The sequence below is a fragment of the Oryzias latipes genome, chromosome 16, assembly GCF_002234675.1.
Source record: "Oryzias latipes chromosome 16, ASM223467v1".
Lineage (NCBI taxonomy): Eukaryota > Metazoa > Chordata > Actinopteri > Beloniformes > Adrianichthyidae > Oryzias > Oryzias latipes.
In genome coordinates, this window is record NC_019874.2 from 19,778,569 (window position 1) to 19,800,219 (window position 21,651).

The 21,651-nt window shown below is 38.9% G+C and overlaps 2 protein-coding genes across 5 annotated transcripts in view; one reads left to right on the forward strand and one right to left on the reverse strand.

Moving 5' to 3' along the window:
* LOC101165174 (voltage-dependent calcium channel gamma-4 subunit-like) overlaps window positions 1-5,422 on the forward strand; it is a 30,686-nt gene extending 25,264 nt beyond the window's left edge. The window contains exons 4-6 of the mRNA XM_023963966.1: window positions 701-784; window positions 2,381-2,521; window positions 2,627-5,422. Coding sequence (XP_023819734.1) covers window positions 701-784; window positions 2,381-2,521; window positions 2,627-3,423 — 1,022 coding nt within the window. The 3' untranslated portion in view covers window positions 3,424-5,422. The remainder of the gene's footprint in view (window positions 1-700; window positions 785-2,380; window positions 2,522-2,626) is intronic.
* A 3,091-nt stretch (window positions 5,423-8,513) lies between these two features.
* On the reverse strand, window positions 8,514-21,424 carry LOC101165420 (voltage-dependent calcium channel gamma-6 subunit-like). 4 transcript variants are annotated; one of them, XM_023964193.1, is made up of 5 exons: window positions 21,275-21,420; window positions 17,902-18,629; window positions 14,441-14,515; window positions 10,334-10,471; window positions 8,514-10,163 (listed from the first exon to the last, which is right to left on the reverse strand). In XM_023964193.1, the coding sequence occupies exons 2-5, from the start codon at window positions 18,263-18,265 to the stop codon at window positions 9,943-9,945; spliced, it is 798 nt and encodes a 265-aa protein (XP_023819961.1). In that variant the 5' UTR covers window positions 18,266-18,629; window positions 21,275-21,420; the 3' UTR covers window positions 8,514-9,942. The 4 variants fall into 4 exon arrangements, with proteins under 4 accessions (XP_023819961.1, XP_023819959.1, XP_023819958.1 ...); XM_023964191.1 differs by having other exon boundaries at window positions 9,927-10,163; window positions 17,902-18,442; window positions 21,275-21,424; XM_023964190.1 differs by having other exon boundaries at window positions 9,927-10,163; window positions 17,902-18,445; window positions 21,275-21,424.
* Between the last annotated feature and the right edge of the window lie 227 nt (window positions 21,425-21,651).

Sequence of the window (21,651 nt, forward strand, 5' to 3'; positions counted from 1 at the left end):
GGAGCAAAAAGAGGGACAAATCCAACTTCAGATTGATAAAATCTGCAGAGAAAAACTATTTGCTGTTTAGTTTTTACTTCAGGATGGCCATGGCCGCAGGCTTATGCTGGTGCAAATGCAGAGATAAGCAATGATAGCAATATATTCTACAGGGCGTTATCGCCTCATATGATTGGTCCTTTTTATCGGGTGACGTGATCTTGCTCCTCACTGTTGTTGCATTTTCATACAATTAATAACTCCCAAAATACCTTAAAGCTGAACCTTTCTTAGGACAATGTCTGCAGAGAACACCCATCACTGTGACTTAACTCGTGTCTCCTTGCTTTGTGTCCCCATCTGTTCTTTTACAGATTATCTTGTGGAATTGTGAGGGCTGTAAAAACAGAAAAAAGCTCACCCCCTCATCTGTTCATTTCTCGCTCCGTCTGTTTCCTCATTCCACCTCACAACCCATCCATCAGTATCAGTGTTGTGCTGTTATCACCATGCGTCCCTCCATACATCTGTCTGTCTACATGCAAGACACTGGCGGGTCGTTATCTGTCCTCCTGCGTCTGTGGATTTGTGTGTGTTTGTACTAACACTTACCCCTCTTGGACATGTTGTTCTTAATATCTGCGTGTGTGATGTTTACAAAAACTGATGATTTCAAAGCCTTTAATTTTATGGTAACCTTGTTTCTTATCGTTTTTCTCAGGAGTGAAGAGAGGAGTCTGCTCTCAAATTAACCACTTCCCAGAAGATGCAGACTTTGACCACGACGGTGCAGAGTATGTCCTACGTAAGTCCAAACTCAAGACAAGACAGTACAGACAGTTGAGAAAACGCTCCAGAATAGAGTAACATAAAAGTTTACAAGGTTTTAAAGCAATTTTTTTTCTAAATGTTCATCCCTCAGAAAACAGTTTCACTCAGAAGCAAACATGACAGTTTGGAGAAAGTCATGAGAGATGGGCTGCCCCAGTTCCCAGTCATTTTCCTGCAGTGATGCCTTTCTCCTCTGTGATATGCTACATGTGAGCGTGTGCATGTGGAAAGCCTGTCCTCTGTTTACAATAGTGCAGAGGCATTTTGATGGCATTTAGGTGGCATTTTATCTCCTGTGGACTAGTTGTCCTAGATGGGAGGAGTGTTATTACGTGTTTGTGTTTGCTTGTGCAATTGTGCACGTGTGTGTGCTTGGCAAGGCTCATTAAAGCCTTGAAGGTCACGAGGGAACAGTATGATTCAAATGTGTACCTGAAAATTAGTGATTCATTTTATTAACAAATATTCTGTGTCTATTTTCTGAAAAGCATTATTTTTGCTTCTCTCACAGCAGTGCCGCTTGTTGCTCTGCTTTGTGCTCAAGATGAGACTGGTATTGCAAAAAATAGAATAATTTAACCCTTACGTAGTATTTAGGTCAAATAGACCCAAATTCAACTAATACAGAGAAAAATGTTTAATTTATTTTATCTTTATTTGTTCATAAGTATACCCTAATGTGTTTTTATAGCCAAGCAAACCAGAGCAGTCTACCCAAAAAATAATTGTTTGCCTTGCACCTTTGTGTGATATTTGGGTCACACTGACCCTTCTTTTCTCAAACCTAAAGATTGGTAATAGAAAAAGCAAACCTGTGACTGGAATGCCATGTCATGTCTCTACAGATGTTTGTAAAAAAAAGTTTTAAGAGAAAAAAAAACAATTGCATAACTTAACACAATCACTTTCTTTATATGACAATTGAGTCGATTTGACCCAGACACAACACAAAGGATAGTATTCAACTTTCTAACACACACACACGCACACACAAATGTTCCTTTCATATTACATTATCTAAAATAAAAAATGTTAATGTTTTCATTCAAATCTTTCCTTAAAAACCCACTCCGATTATCTTTTGAGCTATCTCTAATAGCGTTTCCATTTGTCTTTTGACTATGATTAAATTCAGAAAATTTATATTGTGTTCTAGGACATGGTTTCTGCAGCAGTAGTTCATTGGAAATTTACCTCTGAGTTGTGGGCAGGACCATTGGCATGGACTAAATAAGCGATATTTCAAACTGTATTTTTTAAATGATTTGAATAAAGAAATATTCAGGTTTGTCATTTTAAGCTTAATTTTCGTTATATTTGTCCTCCATCATCAGATAAATGCGACAAGAACATGATAAAGACACCAAAAACACAATTTTCATCAGAGTTGGTCTTTAAATCTTGGTTCCTTCTTTGATATTAAAGTGAAAAGTAAGACTAGTTTAAATTTTGTTTAACACTATAAAAACTTCAGTTTGTCCTCAACTATTTCATGTTACTCTGATGATATGCAAAAAATCATTGTTGTGTTTTTTTTCTTAAATTTTTTTGTAATCTTTGATCTATTTAGGGGTTGTCAGGGCTTCCAACATCTTCCCGATCCTTAGTGCCATCCTGCTGTTGATGGGAGGAGTTTGCATTGCTGCTAGTCGTTTCTATAAAAGCAAAAGGAACATCATCCTGGGAGCAGGGATTCTCTTTGTTGCTGCAGGTAACAAAAATGTTACATGTTCAAGTACTTGCAAGTTTATATGCACGTGTGTTAGATGATGCTCTCGATTTCTAAACATTTATTAAAAACTCTGTAACCCCACAGGTCTAAGTAACATCATTGGTGTGATCGTCTACATCTCAGCTGCTCTGGGGGACATTTCACCTAAAAAGGATGAGGATAAAAAATGGCAGTACTCCTATGGCTGGTCGTTTTACTTTGGAGGCCTGTCCTTCATCATGGCTGAAATGGTGGGGGTTCTGGCAGTTAATATCTACATCGAGAAAAATAAGGAGCTCCGCTGCCGCTCACGCACCGACATTTTTAAAAGCACCACACACGCCATGCTCCGTCTCCCCAGCTACCGCTTCCGCCGCCGCTCTCGCTCCTCCTCACGCTCCACTGACCCCTCGCGCTCTCGAGACCCGTCACCTGTAGGGGGAGTCGGGGGGAAGAACTTTGGCCTCCCCCCCTCGGCACTTCTTTCGCAGGGCCCCATCTCAGTGTCTACCTTGCCTAACCCCCACTCTCGCTCTCACACTGCCCTGGCTGGAGGCGACATCTCCCTCTACACGCTGTCCCGCGACCCCAAACTGGGGGGGTTGCCACCCATGTACGGAACTGTGGATAGGGCCACTCTCTATCAGCTCCACAACTGCTTCCCAAAGGATGGGACTGGAGGGGGAGTGATGATGAGTGGTACTCTGCCCTCACTGAAGACCCACAACCCGTCCAATTCCTCCAACTCCAACGCTCCCATGGGCAACTCAGTAGGCTCCGGCCCCCCACCTTTCACCTCATCCACAATCGACAGGGAGCGAGGGATGGGGACTCTGGACAGGCTGAAGGGAGACAGGGAAAGCAATTCTAACACCCTCAACAGAAAAACAACACCTGTGTAGAGCAAAATGAGGAAGAACGAATGGAAGGGATATTGGTAGTTAAGAAAGTCAGAAAGAAAAAAGACCAGTTGTGTGGATCAGACAGAAACATAGACAAAGGTGAAACTTCTCCCTTCAAGTTCACTGTTAAATAGTCCACTCAATCTCACTGAGAACAAAAAGAAAAGTAATAACTGAGCGATAATAACAACAACAATGAACTCTCACAATAAAACTATTTTGATATTTCAATGTGTTAGAAATGATTTATTTTGTTAATGATCAAATGCAATTAACGATGGGCTACTGTAGCAACTTTTCACCTAATTTCCATTCTACGTTACCACAAGTTTAACCAGATTATCATCAATGTCAAATTGTTGTTGCGATTATTCTTGGGGTTATTACAAGCTACCCGTATTTGCCAACACGAGTTTGGAATGAAATCTTACTTTTGCTTTATTTTTAATTTCACTCTTATTTTGAAAATCAATAAATTTTACTGTGAATTCTTCCATGCAGAGCCACTGGAGTGTACAGTGAGCTGTGTGTAACTGTGTCAAAGTGTCAAAGCATGAGTGTGCACAAAATGTGGGAGAATGAGAACTAGTGTTATTTTTTTAACTCCCAATATGATAGAATTTTCATTTATGATCTGAACGTAGATGTGAATATTGTCTTCCAATATTAATGCTAAAAGAAATGCAACAATAATGTGAGTGACTGAGACCACTGACCGACTCATTGTAAGTAAGAATCAGAGTTTTCTATGGGCCTCTGTTAGTCTTCTTTCCATTCTACTCAGTGTTACCAGTAGTACTTGTAGCTTTAGTCGTGTTGAAGATGTTAGTTCTTGGGCATTAAGAGAAATCTCTGATTTGAAGAATCAAAAAAAAAAAATGAGACTAAAACACATTTGTACAGAAGCTGGCGAAAGCAGCTGCCTGAGCATCAAAAGATCCAATCATTTTTTTTGTATCAGACGTCCCAAAGTGACACATGCAAACCATTGTTTTTAATTTTTCAACTGCAAAAAAAAACTGTTTATGTGAGTGGGAGGGTTTGAGAAAAGAAAAAAAAATTTGTGTACATTGTAATTTACAAATTCATGTCAGTTTTTTATCGATGCACTATTCGGAGCAGGTTTGACTGCTGTGTTGTGATCGTAGCCCCAACTTCCAGCTCCCATTGGTTGGTTTCATCCACCAGCATCCTCCAGCCATTTGTGGCCCCTCCCCTCTACGGGATCAAAGTTTCCTCCTCCTTATCATGCAATCTTATCAGAGCGGATCCTTAAGTCTGCTCCAAGATTCTTTTCACTGTGCCCCCCCACAACTATAACTGCTGACTCTAAAATGTTTGAGAATGTAAACACATGTAAGTCACCCCCCCCCCCCCCGACACACACCCCCTTTCTTGTCTAAACTGCCTCAAGCAGCTGCAGCTTCAGGGTAGAAACCTCTGAAACACCTGCTACATGTTAAGATGATGAAACCTAATAATGACCAGATGCTTCCAGATTCTATAATTTGTTTTTTTTTTCTTTCATTTCAGAAAAAGGAAAAATGTGAGAAAAATGCGCACAGATAGCATTCATGTGGGCAATATGAATAGTATGTAGTTGAGAATAGATATATCTAGACAATTATGGTTTATCTAAATGTGTGATAAACACTGTATTGCACGAAGTTTATAGAAAAAAAACCAATAACAGACATATTTACAGACTGCTGTCTTTTGTTTCTTTTTTTTTCTAAATAGAAGTTCTTGTCTCTTGTGAAGTAGCGACAGCACACATGCACACATACGATTTTATATTTTTGATTTTATATGTTTACCATGTTTTCATAAAACAGAGCTTGTGCAAAATACAAATAAAATAAATGGAGAATGCAGCAATTTCAAGATGGTGTAGCCCTATACATTTATTTGAAAACAACACAAAAGCCTATCTATGCATTCAATTTCTCTAAAATGTTTCGAAAAATAATATTAATAATAAAAGCACTTCGCTCTCTAAGCTTTGACTGTGTTTGTTTGGAAAAATTGTAGCAAAACTGAAACACTTTTTTTTAATCAATGACCAGACTCCCTTTTTGTATGCAGTATCTTCTTCTACGTGACATTGTTTGCATGCATGTGCAAACATCCATATCAGTAAAAAATATAAAAAAATTCAAATCTGACTTGTTCAGCTGTGGATCCAAAGATATTAAAATGTTTGCTTTTTTTACATTAGTGGCAAAATAAAATGTGTTTTCAATTATGAGTTAAAATACTACCTATATAGTGAATTTATGATTTACTATTAATTTTTGCAATATACAGTATGTATTCCTTCATCAAATTTTACATTATATAATTTTTTTCTATTTTTTTCTGTCTATATCCATTTTAACTGCCTCTAATCACAATTGGATTCTATTTATTTATTTTCTATTTGCAAAGAGCAGAGAGCCTCTTGTTTTGAACACATCTTTTTTTTTTTTTTTTTGCAAGTGGGGTTTCATTCTATAGGCTACTTTGCGGGCAAACCAGGTGTACATTTTTTAAATCTAATTTCATTAAAAATGTATTAAAAAATGAATAAAAATGTTATTAATTTATTAAGATTAAGATTTCATTTTATTTTATTTTTGAGGGGAGAAGTTATGTAGAAAAGGGATAAAAAAGGAGGTAGATGGCACAGAGCCCAGAAAACACAAAACAAGCCAAGTAATACACATGTTTATCTACTGTTGCATATGCTCCCATATAGTTTTGAAAATGTTACATTTTTAGAATTTTGAAGGTTTCAGAGTTTGGTTCCTTGAATAGTTTGCTTTATTTATCAGCTCAAAAAGCTCTTTTAAACTCTGATGAGGACAAAATACGATAACTCAGCAGCAATGTGCAGCAATGTTGCCGTGTTTTTCACTGCAAGATGCTTCTAAAAAGTTTAGTCCAGGGTTTCTGAACTCAAGTTCTGTCAGGGTCCACCAACTTGCATATTTTCCAGTGACCCTGCATAAATCTGACATCCTGGCATGTCATCAAGCAGGTGAGCTTGAGCAGGGAAGCATAAAAATGATCCATCCCTGTGAACTGGAGTCCAGAAACAATAGTTTACGGTAGTCCATTCTCAAGAATGCATTGTGAAAGAAACGCAGACCAAATGAAGATGAAAAAATCTTTGGCTTCCCTCATTCATTCAAACAGTCTGCCAGACCATCCCAGTGCAAAAGGAGGGAAGGGTGCTAAAGAGTTATCATCCAAGCGATAACATCCATCTATCATTATTTTTTTTTGATATAATAAAGTAAAGGATATTTTGTAGAAAAGTGTCAGTCTTCTCCTGAATAAAAGTTTGGATTTCCTGTTGTGCAATTGTCAAGTTAACCCTTGTGCTATCCTAGGCACTTTAACATTGGGAGTTGGGTCATCTAGACCCACTATATAGTGTGCTGAACCTATTTTCTTCAATGATTTGTGATCTTCACTGGTGTCCATGGATTACATGAAATCCTTCCACCTTTATCCACCTTTTTCATGGTACGGAGAACACGTCAAAGTAAGGGTGGGGTCATCTAAGATAGCACAAGGGTTATACAAAAATATACTTTAAAAAAAAAAGTTTGTTCATCTAATTTGAAGGCCTTTCGTCTTGTTGATGCTCCACTGAGTATCCGTGGTCTTAAATTGTTAAATTATGGTGCATCAGTGCAGTTTTGAAAGGTAATGTTAGTTAAAAAGCAGCTCTCAAGAACATGCACATATTGAATTCCACTTCAGCACTGTGTTTTCATGCACATTTACTGTAAGTTGCTGTCTTTAAAGAGGCATTGACCTTCCTTGTCAAACTTAAATCTCTATGCATATTTGCTAGTTGGTGGAGACGTACTTAAAGTTTATTTAGTGTCATTTTATTTGACAGAATGTCTTTTTTTCCTTTTCTTTTTTAAATTTCCCATCTGGTCCTCTGTGAGTGTTTTGCATGAACAATTAGAAAAAAGGCTGCTTTGGTTTGACCCCTGAGGGACAATCACTGTCCTATGAGAGGTTGGTTCCTCTCATAGATTAAATAATACAGCAGATGCTTTAGGGAGAAAGCGTGTCAGATACTTAACAAGGGGTTCTGAGATACCGGACAGTTCTGCTGGACTTTAGGGATTAGTTAACCGGAGTGCCTTTCCCCGTCATTATCATACCTCAAGCAATCCATGGACCTGATGAGAGATTTAAGAAGCACAGCTGGAAAATCAAAAGTGGCAACTCTCATGCCACCTCCTGTCTTAAAAAGATCCATTTAATAAGTAGACAGAAATAAAGCTTTTATTTTCTTTGTTTTGTTTTTCTCCCATCCATTCCCACGTCAACAGTTCTAGGAAATCTTTTTCCATCCAGCATGCATCTTGTGTCCGTGCACCACTTTTCATGCAGTCCAGTGGAAGTATTAGCAGCTAAATATACAACCAGGATAATGTGTCATGTGGAGTCAGTTTCTATCCATGGGGAGTCAAAAGCAGCAAGTCCTGTATATGGTTGAAGGTAAACGTGGGTTTCTGACTGCAAGAGCTGTCCATGTTTCTTTCTTCTTCTTTTTTTTTTAATTAAACAGTTCATTGTGTGTTAAAACAAAGCGGAGAAGTGATAAACTTTTGGCCTTGCCCAGAGACAGAGGGGAAAGTGACACAGCAAGGTCAGGGTTGGAGAGGGTGCAGTTATGAAGATAGACTCCGGGGTACATGGTTGAAATTCAAGGGTAAGGTTTCCCAACCTGTGCTGTGAAATGCACTGAGCTCTGGACTAATTATAGAAGAGTAGTTTTAGAAGATGGAAGCTCATGTAGAGAGGTCAGGAGTCACGGATACTTCACATCAAACCTGCAACGCACTTGAAATAATGATGGACGGAACGCAACTAAGAGAAGTTGTGGCGTCATTGTTGTGTCGGGTCACTGAGACCTCATATTTTCAGCTTTTGTCAGCTCAGTGTGTAACGGGGGCCACAAGCTGCACGTATATTAAAATTTTTTAATAATAATATCAATTATTTTAAAAATGAGCATTTTATAATATACTTTTTAAATTATTGGGGCATTCTCATTTAAAAAAGTGCCACAAAACAGTAAATAGCCATTAAACAAAAACATTTATTTTTTCATAAATTTACATTCATTTGATACACCGAGACAAAACAGAACCAACCACAGCAGACAGAAATAAATAAGGACATCAAAAGCCTCTGGTTGATCAGGTACAAAGTTTCTAAAAGTTCACAGAATTTTCTCTTTTGATACATACAAAAAAAAAAAAAAGTAAGTCAAACTCCTCCATACCGATCAATATCTTCACAGCAGTTTTCACTGTTGCCCAGGTGCTTTATGTATGGTAATTCAGCTTAGAAAAATATCAAGAAAATTAGGCATAACACATAGAAAAGATATGTGGTTACAGTATATTTAATTCAGGAAGTAAGTGTTTTAATTTATATGTCATAAATATTATGTTTTAAGAAAGACATAAAATGATGTTGCAGCCTGCTATACGCTGAAAAGGTTGAAGCTTTTTAATGGAGGTTTTGATTTTTTATAGAAGAAAGGAGGTTAGACCAACAATGCAAAAGGAAAAAAAGTCATTTTCAATATCATTTATCTTAACTTTTAAAATACTTTTAAAGGGATTGTAGACAATAACCAAACTCTATCAAACACAACATTTCAATGCCAAAAAGAGCTGTAACTGTTGTGGTATCTTTATCAGCATCTTGATAGAAACAGTTATCGAAAGGCACTGAAAATAACTTTATCCTGCAGAGAGCTCAGCCAGATCAATACTATTTCCCATAGATGTCCTGATAAACGGAAATAACTGGTGGAGTTGTCTAGACACAGTCTTTTACGATTGGGTTACTTTTTAAAACGTTAAAAGGAAGGTTTTTCCCTTTTTGATAAGGGTAGGACCTTCTTAACACCAGCATGATCTATTGAAACTGTGTCTTTTGTTGAACTGACCCAAGAACATTTTAATGGCTAAATTTCATTATGATGTTTTGATGCCTTAAACTGCTGCAAGATCACAATATTCAATGCAATGAGAGAATGGAAAGCAATTTACAGGCTCAGAGAAAAAAACAAAACATCAAGTCACAAATGTCTTCAACATGCACTCACCTCTGAACTAGTTACCAGCTCTGCTTACACAACAATTCAAACCAAAAATGTTGTGTACGCAGCACTCAGGAGCATCAAGGTGAATTGAAAACAAGGTTTAAATAGAATTGTTTTTTATATATGTGAAAATGGCTTAGGTTTCATCCATTGCTTAAGAATCAACAGTGCCATGAAAATAAAAAACATATATATATTGTGGTAAAATCAATCTCTACTGTTCTTCCTGCACTTTGTAATTCTTTTCCATTACTCTTCCTAAACTTAATTAAGACCTATTATGACTTATCTGCCAAGAGCAAGCCCAAACTCAATGATGTCATAATTTTTGTGCTGTATTTTGCTTGCTCTTGAACATTAGGAATATTATCTGCACATGTTGCATTAAAAGTCTAAGTGGTGCTGTTCTTGTGCGGCCAACACTTCTGCCACGGACTAAAAGGAAGGGAGAGAAGGATGAAGAGGAAGCCTCCGAAAATGAGGATGGTTCCTGCTGAGCCAACACAAGCCACAGACCAGGACAGCTCATGATGAAGCGGTATTGAGTGGTCACTGGCCAGCAGCGCCAGCACAGACTGGTGGAAAATAAGGACTGACAGAAAGACCAGAACCCCTGCAAAAGATAAAAAAGAACAATATGGAGGCGTTAGAATGTGTTCACAGTGGGGCAAAAAAAGTATTTGAATTGGAAACATAGAGAAAGGACATTTATACCAAAAGGCTCTGCTCTAAAAAAGGATTCAAAAAGTTAATAAATAATTTAGGAGAAAAGTAAGATTCTACCTGATGAAATGAAACAAAAGGAAGCTGGTTTGAGGAAGAAGGCAACTCCTTTGCTGAGAGACATAACAATGCAGATGGAGCCCATCACCATCATGGTCAGACTCAAAAGTGCCAAAATTGCTGCAGCCAGATTTAGATCTAGGAGATAAAGAAGACAGACTGTTATGAGGAGAGGGGCAGGGAAGAAGCTGAAATTCACTTCAAAAGATCTGCTATGACAAGGCAGAGACAGTATGATGATCTGAGTCGATGATTTTCTTTAGTCAAACGTTTGAATCTGACAACGTTTGAATCCCCTGCATGTCCTTTATGATTTTGTGCTCACTATTGAAAAGCAGATTTCAGTCATAACAGCTGAAAGTTTGGCATTCAGTTAGCATCTCACCATAACCAGTGCGCTTTTTTTGCTGTTGTTGTTGATTAAAAGGATTTCATGGTTTTGGTAGACAGTCCAGTTTAGCCCAACTGTTGCTATAAGGTACTTTAATAATTTCCATAAACACTAAACAGGTTTGTACAATTACACTGAATCAAATAAAAATAAGAATAGAAAAAGTGAAAAAGAAAACAAAAACATAAGAAGGATCTAGATAAGTGACTTCTGTAAGTGATAATATGACTTCTAGCAAAATCACCTTTCCTTGAGCTAAATAGTAAAGAAAGAGTTAGTGAAGTGGAACAGTTGCTTATGTTAAAGAACCACTTACTTTCTACTTGTTTCCTTTTTTCTAATGAAGAGCTTAAGAAATGTTAGTTTCTGTTCAATTCAAACCTCCAAGATCTGTAGACTGAAGGTATTTAAAATATAATATTGATTATTACACTTGAACTGTTTGCAAAAATGTTTAAAATTTATGGACAGAGTTCAGGGAGGAGGATTGAAGAGTTGAATGCAAAGGTGAGATACTGTAAGTATTTGAAAGATTTAACCCTTGTGCTATCTTAGATGACCCCACCCTTACATTGACGTGTTCTCCCTACCATGACAAAGGTGGATAAGGGTAGGGTTGTGCCGATGGACGATATCATCGTCCATCGTGATGGGTGACTGACATCCCGATGGAGAGACCACCATCGTGATGCCACGCCCCCGCCACGTTGCGCGTCGACACCATAAGCCGCGGTTACATGTACAAAATATCTTGATGGGATCAATGGTCGGATTAGAATCCAACCGTGTACATGGGCCCAGAAAAATGTTTTCAGAATATAAAAACGTTCACTAAAGTCACAATTTCGGTCGGAATAAATCATTCGCACATGTGCAGTATTCGCACATGCGCAGTTTGAAAACCGGAAGGGGACACAACTTCCGCCGAGCGGCTTTTTTTCCAAACTTTATTGAATGTAACAATTCAATACAAAACGATAACAGCACCGAGCGGCTATATATATTGACATGTCAGCTCGGTAAAATACGAGATGATCTTCTAAACGTGCTTTTAATAATGTTACGGTTATTATCAAACACCTGTTCGCTCATCATTTGAATTTTAATCCGTGTGGTCAGTGCTTTTTCTGAACCGAGCCAGGATTAGCAGTATGCTAACACGGGCTAACAACATTAGCTTTGGGTGGCGCTGCACGTAAACGTGTAAGAATAACATCAGCCTTTATTTAGTCGGGACACGACTGGAAACACAAATCTGCGTGATTGTTTGAATGTTTTCTAAGGACTGAGCGACATTTCTGCTTTGATGCTCAAACCGCTGTGTGTGCTGACGATCCGAGCTGTGCTCAGACACACGTTTAGACCCGGTTCTGAGTTTGGTTGCCTGTACCCCTAGAGCTGCGGGAGGGATCGCAGTCTTAAATCTCCCACACATACCGCTCATGTACCCCCTCCCTTCCCATCAAACTCAAAGCTTTAAGTCCGCGCTCCGCCAGTCCACTTCACTAATTAAGTGCGGGAGCGACTACACTTCTTTTCTATCTTGCTTGTAACTTTTTCTGTTAAAGTCACTTCCCTCAGTTTATACTGGATCATCGCGGATTAACCATTAGTTGGGAAATAAAATGAAAAAAGCAAAATAACGAATAGCAGTTATATAAGAACGAAAAATGTAAAAATACCCCCCCCCCCGACGATGTCATCGTCCATCCCGATGGTTGACAGCAAACATCGTCAACGGCCAAATTAGGGGACATCGCCCAACCCTAGATAAGGGTGGAAAGATTTCATGTAATCCATGGACACCAGTGAAGATCACAAATCATTGAAGAAAGAAGGTTCAGCGCACTGTCTAGTGGGTCTAGATGACCCAACTCCCAATGGTAAAGTGCCTAGGATAGCACAAGGGTTAATCTCAGTGACCTAAATAATGTTTGTTTGTTAGTTTTTAAACAGCTACAGAAAAAAAATCTCCAATGGTTTAGTTATTGATATTAGAAGCTGTGACTCTATCATTATCAATTTATTTCTGTTTCATCGTTGACAATCTTCTCATGAGGAAATAAGTTAACATTTATTGACGGTCCCTAAAGTTGGGAAAGAACAAAAGCAACAAAAGTTATTTTTTTGGGTTTGCATTCAATTCATAGATAATAATTTAAACCAAAAAATACAAAAATAAAGCAGGAAGGATGGTATGTTTGAAAGGGGCCCTAGGAATAACCTATTTCACTTTTAAATGAAAAGGGGACTATTCCAAAAATGTAAAGAAACTGCAAGACTATCTTCATCCAAGTTCCACATTTTGTAAAAAGAAATGTGAAAAAAAGTAAAAGAAAAACATAAAGGGAACGGTGGAAGTAAAATGTTTTTTGCTTTTTCTCCCACTGGATCAGGAGTGACATCAGATATTCCTCAATTAAATAATGCGGAGGTGTATCCATGCAACAAGACCAGGATCATATCAACAAAAGCAAATACTAAGTGGGACAACAAGTATTTCACAGTACATAAGTATTTGCTAAATATTTGTTCAATAGCAAACGTTTACTTCAATAATTACGATGTAAGAAGTCAAATGTTTCTGAAAGGTTTTCAACATTTTTGCTCTGTAGCTGCAATTTTGGTCAATTCTTCCATGCAGATCTTCTCAAGAGCTGTGATGCATGGGGCTGTTGCCAGGCAACTTGAATTCTCCACAGATTCTCTATGAGTACAGGTCTAGAGACTGGCCAGAACCCTCCAGAACCTTGAAAGGCTTTTCACGTTACCCGAATGACCTGCTTAGGATTGTTGCCATGCTGGAAGATCTACCTATGTTTCAGTGCTCTCACTGATGACTAATGGAAGGAGGTCTTCCTTCCATCTCACAATAAATGCCCCCATTCATCTTTTCTTTAATATGGATCAGTTTACCATTTCCATTTAGACAAAAATAGCCCCAAATCATGATGTTTCCACCCCATGCTTCACAGTAGGAATGAGGATGCAACTCAGAAGTTCTCCCCCTCCAAACCCTTGCTTGCTATTTACATACTTTCTGCGCTGTTTACAAATAAATGTGTTAAAATATTGTACAATAACTACAGAGAAAGAAACTTTGTATCCCTAGTGCTATCCTAGGCACTTTAACAATGGGAGTTGGGTCATCTAGACCCACTAGACAGTGTGCTGAACCTTTTTTCTTCAATGATTTGTGAACCTCACTGGTGTCCATGGATTACATGAAATCTTTTCAACTTTATCCACCTTTGTCATGGTAGGAAGAACACGTCAATGTAAGGGTGGGGTCATCTAAGACAGCACAAGGGTTACTGAATCTTTATTTAAGGAGTTACTGTTCGTTTAGGATAGGTATTCGGATTTATGTGTGATTGTTATTGAAAACTAATAGGTGTTGTGCTCTTAACTTGAACTTTTGACCAAAAATGTAACAATGACTTAGCTGATGGACAGTGTTACAAAAGAATAAGGTATCAACCAGCTAACCTGATTAAAAATAATACAGAAAGTGGCCTCTTGGGGGCTGCATCTGACACATTAATCATTCTGATAAAGTATGGCTTGCTTTGGAAAAAGGGTGGCAGTGAAAGTTAATGAGGTAAAATATAAACTACCAGCACGGTTCTGTGAACACCACTGTGAGCGTCTTTATTGATAGTTTTGGTGCGGGTGCGACTGGGGAAAAAAAAAAAAAGGTTAAAATAAGGTCTCACTTCTGTTTGTCGTCTTCTTAAAAATGACTGCATTCTCCCCAGAGGTGAAGAATTTGAAGTAGGTGCAGTTGGATTCTGTGGGTACAAAGAAATGATAAGACATAGATGGAAAAAAAAACGCTCTTCTGTGTGGATGGCTGCTGGTCCCCTCTGATGTGCCTACTATGCATCCATGCAGTCTGTCCTTCCAGGCATCATTTCTATTTATATCCAAGAGTTGAGCATTAGCTTGAATACCCAAAGACACAGACCTCTCCATAAACACACACGCCCATTTTCCAGCATTGCACATATTGTGCCGCCAAAGACGGTGAGAGACAAAGAACACTAAGGCTCGATGGCAGACGAGGGAAGGAAGACAGAAAAAAAAAGGGGGGGGGGGGCAAATGGATTATAAATATTAAAATGGAAAAAAGACTTTGGTCCAGAAGAGTACAAGGCAATGCACTGGGTGAGCAAAGAGATGAGCGGGGTGCAAAATGCTTCAACTGTACGATAAAAAGGGGGAAAAACAAGATGGCTTGCAAGCAGATTGAAGTGTGTTGAGTGAAGGGAAAGAGAAAAGGGAGCCACAGATGCAGAAGGAGGTAAGGGAGCAGGAGATGTCAGGAGGGGGAGGAAACACAGAGGGGTTGGTTAATACTGCATTAGACATGCACTCTCCCAGAGTCTCTGTCTGTCCCTCTTCCTCATTTCCCTTCTATATTTAGACAAAAACTGTGAAGCAGTCACATTCCGCTCGGCTTCACAAGCACATACTGATTTTTACCCACTAAGAATTACATTATCCAAGGTGGCCGTTTGAATGCTAACACACATGCATTCCCACAAATGCTTCCTTTCATTAATTTACTTGACCACATTTGCAAACGTTTTAATAAAGTGCATCTGCCATTTATCTCCCCGCTGATTTTGTAGCACATTACAACTGTCAACTGGTTTTTCCATCCCTGCTGGGGCTGCAGTTATTGAGCCGTCACGTTCCTCTCCAGCGGGCAAGATGGATCGCAAGTCTTGAGGTGGTCACACTTTGAAGCCACAGGCTTGTAAACAGGGATACGGAAGAGAGGAGCGACGATTGCAAAAACAGTTGTTTCTCTATAAACATGATGATGCCACAGTCAACTGTGACAAGGGAGCATGGGCCAACTGTGGTAGGACGTGTGGGGGTGATTGTCACAAACATACTGGCTTCTCTAACACAGCAGCAAAAGATCTTGCGATCGGATCTGCTTGAAGCAGCCAGAGATGCAGAATAGAAATCAAACATTTGCTTTTTTAAATTGGACAAAACTTGCTAGATATAGTTTTTGTTAACTCTCTGTAATTCTTACAGAACTTTCAGCAACTATAAACCTGTGGTCTGTTTCTTTGACATGGAGCTGCATGTATAACAGAATGTTGTCATATAGTGCAATACAGGAGACATCCATTCAAAAGCTTTTGTGTAAGAATTTTCATGCATTAGGATGGCAAAAATGCACAACAGCATTTCAATATACATTTGCAGCAATGAATGTATTATATATATATATATATATATATATATATATATATATATATATATATATATATATATATATATATATATATATATATATATAGTTTTTCATACTATTTTTATTTCTGCTAGGTGCAAAAATGATTTTAAAATAATAATAACAATAATAAGTGTGCAGAAAAATATTTAAGGGTGATCTATTGTTGCATCCATTTTTGTTTTGATTGTCAAGAAACCCAAGAATGCATTTTGGCTATGAATGACAGGTAAAGTCTTTTGCTTCTTTAAGGTGTGTTTTCATTCATCTTCTAAACCCGTTTTGTCCCTTTCGGGGTCACTGGGCTGCTGGAGCCTATCCTGGCCACTCATGGGCGAAGGCATGGGACATCCTGGACAGGTCGCCAGTTTGTCACAGGGGCCACAAATCACACACCCATACACACTCAAATTCACACCTAGGGACAATTTTTGTGTAAGTAATTAACCTATGAAGCATGTTTTTGGACGGTGGGAGGAAGTCGGAGTCCCCCGTAGAAAACCCACGCATGCACGGGGCAAACATGCAAATCCACACAGAAAGGTCCCCCATGGATGTTCTGTTTCTGGTCCCCCAGCTGGGACTTGAACCGGGGGCTTTCTTGCTGTGAGGCAAGAGCGCTAACCACTGTGTTCTTATGATGCAGCAAAATTCATTTTCTACAGATATAAGAGAGAAAAGCCTTTTTTCTTGCTCACACACAGCAAAAAATCCTTCCTTTGTCCATGTTGTGAACATTGTCAAACAGAGTTCAAAAATTAGGGTGCAAGTGTGCTTTTTTCTTTTTACAGCTGTTGATACCCAGCTGGATAAAAAAAATAACTGGCCTTTTTTTGGTCAATCATTGATTTAATTATTTTTAACTCACTATGACTTGTAATATTCCTGTAGTCAAGGCAAAACTGCAGAGTCACTATAATTTTACAAAGACGTGTTTTATAGATAAGAAAATGTCCCATAATAATAAACATAGAGACCATCAGGTACAGAGGTCATAGTTAGTCTCACTCATCTCCTCTCTAAATGAAGCAACATTCGTCCTGTAGCTTAACGCTCACCAGGGTTCACAAATCTGGAATCATTTTACCTGAAGCTATAAAAGTAGTCTGTATTTTAAAAGAAAAACCCGGGTCAGGAGGTGCATGTTTTTGTGTATGGATATGACATATTATCCACCTCTCAACAGGGATCCAAATCAAAGACAGAAAGCATGTCAAAGCCTGAGAGCCACACCAGTCAGAGGTACCTAATTGGCATCACTTTGGCAGGACATTTCTCATTTATTCAAAGAAGAAGAATTGATTTAAGATTTAAAGTGCAGTGGAAAATGTTTAAGCATGTGTGAAAAAAGGTTGTACCTTGAAGGAATGCTTTCAAAAATGTGGAATGTTAATCAGAAAAAGGAGAAAAATAAATAATAATTATGATGCTGCCTTGGTGTTGAAAAATGTTAACATTCTTCTCAGAGCATTATCGTAGACTGCCACAAATATACATTTTGTAGGCATCTTGATAAAAGGTGTTGTTTTGCAAGTTTAAAGCCAGTTTGATTTTGTTGAATAAAATCCAAAAATGAAATCTATTCCTAAGAAATCTTAAATTCTTTAATGTGGAATAAAATTATGTTTATAAGGCTACAAGAGTTTAAATATCAGATGGTTGGGAGGATTGTGTTTGTTCAGTACATGCTTCCCAAAAAGGGAACCACTAGTAATTTCTGGAGAACATATTTGTACTCTCGACATTAATTCATTATCAGATTAATTTGTGTATCTTGGAGGTAGACATTTATGGCAGTGGAGATGAGACATAATCCAGAGAGTAAAGGGAACAACATGCATGCATTCCATTCTGCCCACTTCCCAGCAAGCACAGCCAGATAAACATAAACTCACTCAGACACACGGCAGCCACAGATCTTACCTCCAGGTAGGTCAGCCGGGCCGCAGCTTGTCCTCTCTGGGTCTATGTCAGACACCCACAGGGTACGGATGCAGCCCTTCCACAGGCCATAATGAGCCATCTGGCAGGTCTGGTTGCCGACGAAATTTTTGGGCTGAGCCAGTTCCACCCAAAACTCCGTCCCCATGCCCAACACCGTCAGAGTCACCCCAACAATCGACACGAAGAAGGCCAGCTTGATTTTGCCCTCCTGGCTATCGCTCATCTTATTGGTCCGTCTTTGGCCTCTGAAACCTTTCATTCCTCCCATACCTCCACCCTGTCCAGCTCCCGCCACCCCGATGCGTCCCTCATCTTCCTGCTGCACAAAGAAGTTGGACCACATACTGTCCAAAGTATTGGGTCAGGCTCAGTGGTAATCAGAGGAACGAGGCGAAAAGACCAGAGGAGGAAAAAAATCCAAAACCAGCGTTCAGACGATGGATGTTGAGCTGTTGCACGGCGATCTGCTCTGCTAATGTTCAAAGTTGAGAGACACAGCTGCCGTGTGCTCAGCTGCGCTCTGCTGGGTGAGTGAATTGAACAAAAGCAGTCAGAATTAAATATAAGTGGGTTGTACACTGAAATTAGACAAAAAGAACTATAAATAGATGCACACAGAGGTAAGGGGGAGATATGCTAATGGATAATAGGATGGAATGAGACAAAGGAAAGGACCAGGAGAGTCGGTCTGCTTTCCGTCCACTGCTCTGAAACACAGAGATGGAATAGAGATGAAAGAATTGCCGGCGCATGCTTCAGCAGAAACAAAACCCTTTCATCGACAAAGTAACATTTCATTTTCAACAGCCCTCACAAAATCTACCATACTCTGTCATGAAAGCCATCTGACATGTCCTCGGCCAACAATAGAAGCCATATGGTGTTTTGCTGGAATCTTGATTCAGATGAAGAAACAATTGTTCTGGATGAGCTGGTTTAGGGGGTTGGCACAGGGTCAAGGTGACAGACTGCACCCCAGCCCAGGACAAGACCACACATCTTTTGTGTTTCTCCCTGAGTGGCTACACTGCAGCCTAGATCCAGATCCCATGTTATCTGACAGGACAATGGGATGCTACAATTACCTCTCATCCTGCATTGTGTGTCCCAGCAATGGCTGGGAATTTAACCAGCTTCTGAAGTGAGTTGTTTTTATGTTATTTTTTTAAACATAAATCAGGCTCCTATTGGAGCATGTTCTGAAAGCATGAGCGACAGGGCACAGCAGCGTAGGGGCCCTCAGTGGGATGCATTAGAGGTGATAATTCAAGTCTGAACCCTCTGACAGAGTGGGAGACGCAGTAATTAGGTTTACTGTGCGGTCCAACAAGTCACTGAGGGAAGGCAGGAGGCCAGGCCTGCCTAAAGGCCGCACAAGCAGGCCACAGACAGTTGGTGGATCACTCAATTCAGATCTTTGCACTGATAGCATCAGAGGTTTTAAATAGACAACACAACACAAGAACCGTCTTGGCGAAAGCCCTGAGTGTTCACTATTTGTACTAATCATATTTACACAAAAATGAATGCAAAACAGACCAACGGATTTACGTGATAACAGATATTTCTGAAACTCAACAGGAATTAAACGTGTGGAGAAAAAACACAAACTTTTGTTTTTTTACTGAGATGCTATGCTAGGGTTTCTATTGTTCAAATCTCCGAATAACAGCAGTATTTTTATTATATTGTTTTGTATTTAAAAAGTGCGAATCAATACATTGAAGTATTTCCTCATATAAAAATATCATTAAGCCCTAAAAGTCAATATTTTTGCAACTTTAGTATTTTCTAAGACAAATGGCTTGGCTGAACGGCAAAACATGTGATTTAAATAAAAGAGAAATGAGCAGAAAAACAAAACAAATCCAATCAAGGTAAATCCGCACACCCCCATCTGTGTGATTGCACTTTTTACAGAATATTCAATTATTCATTCTCATATTTACCGTATTTTCTGGACTATAAGTCACCCTTTTTCTCATAGTTTGGCAAGGGGTGCGACTTATACTCCGCAGCGACTTATATTAGAAATAAATTGAAATAAATACATTGTTAACCCTCCTGTTATGTTCATTTGTGAGGAACAGAGATGATGTTCCTGGGTCAATTTGATGTATGAGGTATGTTAGGTGTTAAGAGTATGTTAAGTGACTCAGAGAATCAGCAAACTTTTTTTTACAGTAAGATCTTGAAGGCTAACAACATCATATTCTATTTTCCAATGATTTCATAGATTCAGAAATGCAATAAAAATGACAACTGTTTCTACAAATACAGGATGAAAACAGAGTATTAGTTGGCTAATGATGCTTCATGAAAGGAATAAATAAATATGAGAAAGAATTACTGTGAAATTATGAGATAAACAGTCTGCTATGATTGTGTCATATGAGGTTGTGCAAGTTATTAGTTCTTGGTCTCAGATTTTGTCAAATAAATTTCCCGTCAAAATGCGACTTATAGTCCAGTGCGACTTATCTGTGTTTTTTTCTACTTCATAATGCATTTTTGGGCTGGTGCGAATTATACTCCGAAGCGACTTATAGTCCGGAAAATACGGTAACTGAAATTAGCAACAACTCTGAGGCACACAGCTGGAAATTCAGACATGCAAATGTTTCATAAAAGTACAGAAAAAAAACATGCGTTAACTTAAAAAAAGGAAGTAAAAAGTCAAAATTGGTCTAATTTTTTTATTTATATATTTATATTGCATAGCAGGAGTTCTACGTTTCAAACCTTTAAAGAGTTTACAAATGTGGCGTTGATGAAAAGCAATCACGCATTTCTCCTAAATGATTCATCCTAGTCAGATCTTTCGAAGAGAAAAATTACTCTGCTTGTATTTTTGCATTTGTTTAGGAATATTCAGATTCTATGTTGAAAAACAATCAATACATGAGCCTCCTTCCCTTCTCTTGCTTTTCCCAACAGGGTTCCTATAAAACAAAAACAACGGCATTCTCGTGACAACCCCAAGGCCTCCAGTGAAAGCCATTTAATGGATCAACTTAAATTTGGATGATACATTTTTTTAATCAGAGGCTAGATACAGAACTACAGATTTGAACAACATTCTTTTCATTTTTTTTATGAATAATCTGAAGGCTGACAGGATCAACAACTCGAGCTGCAACTACTGTCTATTTAAAGCAATGTGTCCATATGTACTATGTTGACAATCCAGCAACATGCAATAAAAAGACTCCAGCAGGCAGAGGACAACGCATGTGCTCGTGGGTGCCTTTTATGCTCTGAAATCTGATATTAGCAGTAGCAACAACCTGCGCAGCAACTGGGTATAAAATAAAGCCGATTAAAGCATCAGAGGGAAGAAGAGAGTGCTGACCTGTTGGCTGCGTGCTGCTCACTTCAGGAGAAAGAGACGGCTGAAACTTAAGAGAGGGACAGAGTGATGATGGGAGAATCAGTGAGAGCGAAAAGGGGCGGGAGGCTCAGAGTTATGGAAAGTGGGTGTAGAGGGGGTGGACGTTCTGCAGACTGGTTGGTTGATGCCGTTGCTGCTTTAATGTGTCTGTTGGCTTGTGTGTGTGTGTGAGTGTTATTCGCCCGCCCCCGAGTTTCCTTTCCCGCAGCCGCAACAGCAGTAGCAGCAGGCTGCTCATGCTGCATGTTTGATATTTTAAGTCAATGAGGAGAGGTGCTGCAGGGTGGTCTGCTTTCATGGTTAAAAACATGTCTGGTCGTGGGCGAGCGGGTCTATTT

What these genes read in the sequence shown, in the direction of transcription:
- LOC101165420 (XM_023964193.1), bottom strand. Translation starts at nt 18,265, where the DNA reads ATGTGGTCCAACTTCTTTGTGCAGCAGGAAGATGAGGGACGCATCGGG. An exon ending in TAAGAAGACGACAAACAGAA is followed by an intron (nt 10,472 to 14,440) that starts GTGAGACCTTAT and finishes TTTATCTCCTAG; the next exon opens with ATCTAAATCTGGCTGCAGCA. An exon ending in CTTTTGTTTCATTTCATCAG is followed by an intron (nt 10,164 to 10,333) that starts GTAGAATCTTAC and finishes TATCTTTTGCAG; the next exon opens with GGGTTCTGGTCTTTCTGTCA.